Source organism: Eurypyga helias, unplaced genomic scaffold (assembly GCF_000690775.1).
Source record: "Eurypyga helias isolate BGI_N326 unplaced genomic scaffold, ASM69077v1 scaffold40985, whole genome shotgun sequence".
Classification (NCBI taxonomy): domain Eukaryota; kingdom Metazoa; phylum Chordata; class Aves; order Eurypygiformes; family Eurypygidae; genus Eurypyga; species Eurypyga helias.
The window spans coordinates 3,671-10,183 of NW_010252944.1; the positions used below are offsets into that span (position 1 = coordinate 3,671).

The 6,513-nt window shown below is 45.3% G+C and overlaps 1 protein-coding gene across 1 annotated transcript in view; it reads left to right on the top strand.

The window, feature by feature from the left end:
- LOC104510319 (zinc finger CCHC domain-containing protein 7-like) overlaps nucleotides 1–4,924 on the top strand; it is a gene marked incomplete at its 5' end in the record, with an annotated part of 6,147 nt that extends 1,223 nt beyond the window's left edge. The window contains 2 exons of the mRNA XM_010152523.1: nucleotides 3,903–4,020; nucleotides 4,476–4,924. Coding sequence (XP_010150825.1) covers nucleotides 3,903–4,020; nucleotides 4,476–4,924 — 567 coding nt within the window. The remainder of the gene's footprint in view (nucleotides 1–3,902; nucleotides 4,021–4,475) is intronic.
- Between the last annotated feature and the right edge of the window lie 1,589 nt (nucleotides 4,925–6,513).

The following is a 6,513-nucleotide window of genomic DNA, read 5'->3' on the forward strand; positions in this document are numbered from 1 at the left end:
GGTAGGGCATGTTTGCTGGGATCTTCTTATGGTGAAGCTGAAAGATAAAAAGAAGATTTTTAATGCTGAGCTGTCTTTGGAGACAAGATAAGATTCTCCTTGAGGAGCAGCGCGTTGAGGCCATCACGTACGTCCAGGACACGTTGCTGCCTGCACACCTGGGTTGGAAAGGGCAGCTAATAAGCAGATGTTGCAGTCCAAGCTTAGTGAGAGACAAGGCTGTGCCAGCAGGCTGATGTCACGCCAGCATGACAGGATCGCAGGCACTGCCTTGGCTGTGTTCCAGGAGCCCCAGTACTTGGCTTCACCTGCCAGACATCTGCTCCAGACACAGCTACACATGCAGCAGCAGTGTGAGACCTCAGTGACAGTCGTGCGGACCAGCTGGGTCTGCCCACTCTTTGGGATGGGAGCTGACAGCACCTATGAAAGCAGCACTGAAACTGATCCTGCTAAGCCAGCATAGAGCCCCTGCCAGTGACAGAGATGCTGAAATGAGCATTGACAATAAAAAACGCAGTGACGGATTGAAGGAGTGAGACTGACTGCTGGCCATGGATAAGGAACATTTTACTAAACTGTCAAAAAGAAGGCATTTGAGGAAGGCAGCCATACATGAGTACAAATAAGACTACTGTAAAAATAATGAGTATATATGTGGGAGGAGCTGGTAGTAGCTACTTGGGTAGAAAATGGTAGAAACAGTATGAAATCAGTGAGGGAGTCAGATGACTCAAGGACAACATTTTACAGCTATCAAAGTTAAAGCAGGTAACATACTATTTTTATAGTGTACAAGGAGCAGAAATAGCCTCAATAATGTCTGAATTAAAATGGAAAAGTCAGTAACAACACAGAAAGGCAGAAATAGCGGACCTTTCTGTGCACACACAGCAACACATCCAGGACACATGCTGGATTATGAAATGATAATGGAGTATTTGTCATCACTAAAAAAAAAATCACTAAACCTTCCACCCAAGAATGGCTGAGGAAATTGGTCGGGCATCCCACATACAGAGACCCAGCTGGGCAGGCCATGCATCGGAGATTTGCAGCTCTTGCTGGCTAGAGAACTGAGGTTGTAATCAGTGCCTGAGTTCACGCAGTGAGCAGCTCTGCCAGATCTTGAAGGATCTGCCTGTAATTTAAGAGGGGGAAAAAGGTGTTTGGTTTTTTCTTTTTTTTTTTTTTTAATGCAAGTATTTTTAAGCAGGTAAAAATTACTTGTGATGGTAAGCATCTCTTAACATTTTTGCTATTTCTCTACATCAGGAACCCTGCTCTATTGCACTTTTTTGAGCAGGTAAAGCACACAAATAACGACCTGGCCAAGAAGCAAAGGCTGGGGTTAGTTTTGTATAGATGCACCACAATCAGCGCTTCCTACTGCCGCCTGTTTTCTTTCATGTTACCATTTAAGCTAGTTTAGGGGCACCTGAAACTCATTTTCTTTGCTAGGGGTCTAAGGAGACCTTTCCCAAAAACAGAGGGAGGAGCAAAAAATTGGCTAAACGCCAAAATTAACTGCAGTTCTAGTCAGGACGTCATTGCAGATCACTCCTTGTTGTTTGCAGAAGTGGAAATAGTTAAGACATAAACCCTCAGAAGTTCTAACAGTTGACAGTTACATTTCCTGAATTTGCTGTATTGTTTAAACTAAGAATTCAATAAGGACAAGGAATCTTACTTACTTTAGTAGACTTCATAGCATGGTTCATTTCATAGCAGTTCACACACCCAAAACAGTGTCTCTTGCAGTCCACATCAAAGCTGTGCTCATTTCAAGGGGCATCCCCATAGGAAAGTTAGGAGGGCAGCTTGTGACGGACAGCCCACCGAGCAAGTTCAGACTTCAGCAAGTGCTAAAAACAGCAGGGATGAAGAACTGTACAGTACCTGCAGATGTGCTTTGCATTCACATACCTGTGTGCCAATCACACAGAAAATGCCTCCTGTGGGGTGGTAGCAGGCCCTGCCTTCCCTCCGCTGTACTATACCTCCAGCACTAAAGACTTTCCCAAGGGCATGTAACATACACAGCATGTGGCAGCAGTGGCAGCTGTCTGGAGAGGGATGGGTATAGCCAAGTGTGTGTTGGACATAACGGACCTGATTTATCAATGCAGTGGAGATGAGGGAAGAGGAGCGCTGATATGGGTGGCATGTACATGTTGTTCACTAAAGCTTCTCTGTCAGCATATTAGCACAAGGGAAATAACGAACAGGCCGTGGGTCTGCTGAACAAGACCTGGGTTTGGTGTGGAATCACAAGTGGTACATTGCACAGGTATTGCAGAAAGATGAATGTGTCTTCACATACTCCTGTGAAAAGCCAATCTGTGTTGTTTTCAGTAACCTCTTTGGCAAGGTATAGGGATAAAACCTTTGCCAAGATTTAGGGATAAAACGCGAGACCTCTGCATCAGAACGATATCAGCCAGTTGGAGCAAGTCCAGAGGAGGCCACGGAGATGACCCAAGGGCTGGACCACTTCTGTTGTGGGGACAGGCTGGGAGAGTTGTGCTTGTTCAGCCTGGAGGGGAGAAGGCTCCAGGGAGACCTTATAGCACCTTCAGTACCTGAAGGGGTGTTACAAGAAAGCTGAGGGTGGAGTTTTTACAAAGACAGGTAGTGACAGGACAAGGGGTAACAAGTTTAAATTGAAAGTGGGGAGATTTAGCTAAGTGCTAAGGTGGCACTAAGTGATAGAAATAGCAAACACAGGAGAGAAAGCTGCTTAGCTTACAGTGGAGACATGAGGGTGAGCAAAAGTTCCTGACAGTTTCTTGAAATGGCAAGGCCATTAGATGTGGACAGTGTCCAAGAAGCAAAAAGGTGATACTGCAGAGCACAGTAGTTAACAGGCAGCATACAAGGAGAAGAAAGCCTCAGCTAATATCACGTGGTTTCTGGAAAAAAGACAATCAAAGGAGGCATCCCAGTTAGCCTGGCTCACCAGCCATTGACAAAACCTTTTGTACAGCACTGAAAAATGCACATTCCTGAATCAAGTGTTTGGAAAAAGCTGAACATGAGCCGGCAATGTGCACTGGCAGCCCAGAAAGCCAACCGTATCCTGGGCTGTATTAGGAGAACTGTGGCCAGCAGGTCGAGGGAGGGGATTCTGCCCCTGTACTCTGCTCTTGTGAGACCCCACCTGGAATGCTGCATCCAGCTGTGGAGCCCTCAACATAAGAAGGATATAGACCAGTTGGAGCGAGTCCAGAGGAGGTCACGAAGATGATCAGAGCGCTTGGAGCACCTCTCTATGGGGACAGGCTGAGAGAGTTGGGCTTGTTTAGCCTGGAGAAGAGAAGGATCCAGGGAGACCTTATAGCAGCATTCCAGTACCTGAAGGGGGCCTACAAGGAAGCTGGGGGGGGACTTTTTACAAGGGCCTGTAGTGACAGGACAAGGGGTAATGGGTTTAAATTGAAAGTGGGTTTAGATTATATGTCAGGAAGAAGTTTTTCATGAAGCGGGTGATGAAGCATTGGAAGAGGTTGCCCACAGAAGCTGTGGATGCCCCATCCCAGGAAGTGTTCAAGGCCAGGCTGGATGAGGCTTTGAGCAACGTGGTCTAGTGGAAGGTGTCCCTGCCCATGGCAGGGGGCTTGGAACTAGATGATCTTTAAGGTCCTTTCCCATCCAAACCATTCTGTGATTCTGTAATACGGTCTGGCATACATGTGATGCAAGATCCAGCCCTTTCCCCACCCCGCCGGCAGTCTGGGGCTCTCTGCCCTGCAGATCCATATGCTTACACAGCAGAGTCTCCTGCAGGATTTGCTTTTGGTTTGTTTCTGTGAGGAAACTGCGCATCTTCAGAATCCAGCTGCTTTCTGTTCCAGGAAAACTGCAACTCAGCCACATCTACTGACTTGAAATATGTTTTGCAGGAGTGCTCGGAGAAGCGGATGCATGGGAGCACACTCCCTACTTCTCCATTCATCTCCTACTATGATGATGAATATGATATCAAGAGGAGAGCAAACAGATTAAAAAGAAAGGCTGCAGGTACAGTGTATTTTGGAGGAGATCCCTCCTGACTTTCAGTTCTTTGAAATACTTTCTTCTCTGCTTGGTCCTTTTAGAAACAATGTGGGATTATTTACATGTGTCAGGAAAAGCTATAGGGATTTGAACAGGTAGTCTAACGGTGGCAAAAGATTTGTGCCTTTATTCATCCGTGTCTATCATGGAAATTTATTGTGTCAAAGCCACTAGGTGGGTGTTGTCAGATGATTTAATTCTAAAAAATCCTCTGACAGAAAAAATGCTATAAACTATCAAGATGAATTTGTAATTTGTTAAGATTCTAGTCTGTTGACAGAAAAAAAAAAAATGAAAAAATCTCTCTGATAGATTTGTTCTAACTGAATTCATACATACATAAGGAAAGTAGTGGTGGCTCGGGCAGTAGCTTTTAGGTTTTCTGCATGGACATTGAAATGGACTGCTGTGTTTTACAGAACTACAGGAAGCCGGCCTTCTGCCAGAACAGTCAGAGACACTGTGGCAGGAAGGAAAATATGGGGAGCACAGCCATAAGAAAAAGGGCAAGCCTTGGAAAGAACATGGGAAACATAACAAAGATGGCAAGTATTACAAGAAGATGAAGATGTCGTGGGCAGAGGAACCCAGAGAAGAAAACCACAGAAGTGGTGTTGATGTCAGCCACAATTTGGAGGAGGATTTCCCTAGGAGGTGTAAAAGGCAGGCACGTAAGGGCAGCAAAACCCATCACAAGTCCATTTTCCGTGCATTCTCAGCCAGCAAGACTGCGTATGTGCAGGAGCCTCTGGAAGGTGCTAAAAGGAAGAGGAAATGGATAAAGCAGAAAGACAATAGTCCTGCTATCAGTGACAATTTATTCCTCATAAAACAGAGGACAAAGAAGTCCAAACAGAAATCCTGGTGATGAGTAGGTAGATAGGTACCGTTGGCATTTGCTGCCTCTGGCACTGCCTTCTGTTTATCTGTGTCCCTCTCTTAGCACACTGACTTTGAGTCCATCCCTGAAGCTGGGCGGGCATGCCCAGGCACCAGTCACGCATCCCACGCCCATCTCTGTTCCTGAAAGGGAGTGCTCTGTCTGTCCTGAGCTGGGCCAGTGGGACTGGTGCCTGCCCCTGGAACGGCTGACCTGTTCAGCAGTCCCAGAATAGGCTGTAGGTTCATTTTCTTTGCTTGGGTGTGGGAGGAAGGGGTCATGCTGGGTTTGGTAGGTTTGTGTCTGCAGCAATGAGATGCTGCTCTGCTTGTCGGACCAGGGTCTGCTGCTGAGGAGCACGATGCTTTGGAGCTGACGAGAGAGAGACTTGTGTTAGGAGTTGGGATGGTGAAGCACATTCCCATGACCACTCAGATCTTCTCCCGAGTGCAGCTGGGCACTGTTTCACTTCTGTCCCTCCTGGAAGGTGCTGCGAAGTTGCTGCCTTGCACTTTGGGATGTGGCAGTCTCCTGACTGATGCTCTGTTGTGGTGTTACGGATCTGTTGCCTTCTGTGCCACAGCTTCTGGTGCTGAGTGCAGGCAACCCCTGTGCGAGCTGGTTCCCAGCTTTGCCAAGTCATCAGCATGGCATGAGTCAGCTGAGAAACGGAACAGTTTACATCTGGATTTAAACACGTCCTTGTTTCCCCGGGTATTTCTGGAGAAACAGTGGCAGAGTATGAAAAGTGTATTTGATTACAGACGTACTGTGCTAAAATTTAATAGTTTTTTTAAAGACATTTATTTTTGTACACTGGAATTAAACAAGTGTTTAATTGTTAAAAGTTTGTTAAAAGCTGTTGTTAAAAGGTGTTGTTAAAAGCTTTGTAACAATAAATGCTTCATCAGAGAAACTACCCAAATAAAACTTTAAATGAGGGATATTAAAAAATACAGATTTGTTCCACATTTTCTTCCATTACCAAGCATAATTAAAACCAGTGTCTGTTTCTCTTCCATGAGCTTAAACTGCATCACCTCTGGTAAGAGATTTTCTGGTTTTGAAACGGAAATTATCTATACTCTACTGGTTCACGACCTGCTCTACGCTACACCACTCCTGTTGCTGAGCAATTGATAGTAACTAACAGCAGAATTTCATGAAGGTACATATCCTCTCTCAATTCCTTCTAGGAAACTGGTCTTTCCATACAGTTGTGTTTCAAAATTAGGAAGTATTTGTAACCTGTGCTAATGCGGGGATATCTGAGGAGAGGAAATAGGTACATTAGGAAAAACTTCAGGACTATCATTTTGCCAGTAGTTTTCCATGCTGGTACTCCCTAAATTCATCAGCTTTTTGTCTAGCCAGGTTGCCAGTGAGAACCCTGGTGTTTTAAGGACTGTATCACCTTCTCTCGGAGGTGTTTGGAGAAGAGCTACGCCTACATAATACTTGAGAACTTAATGCCCAGTTTTGTTGAAGTGCATCCTTGATGGCAACTGAAACTAATTTTGTCTTAATTTCATTGATTACTTGATTGAAAAGTTCCTGGTGATACTGAAAAAGTAAAT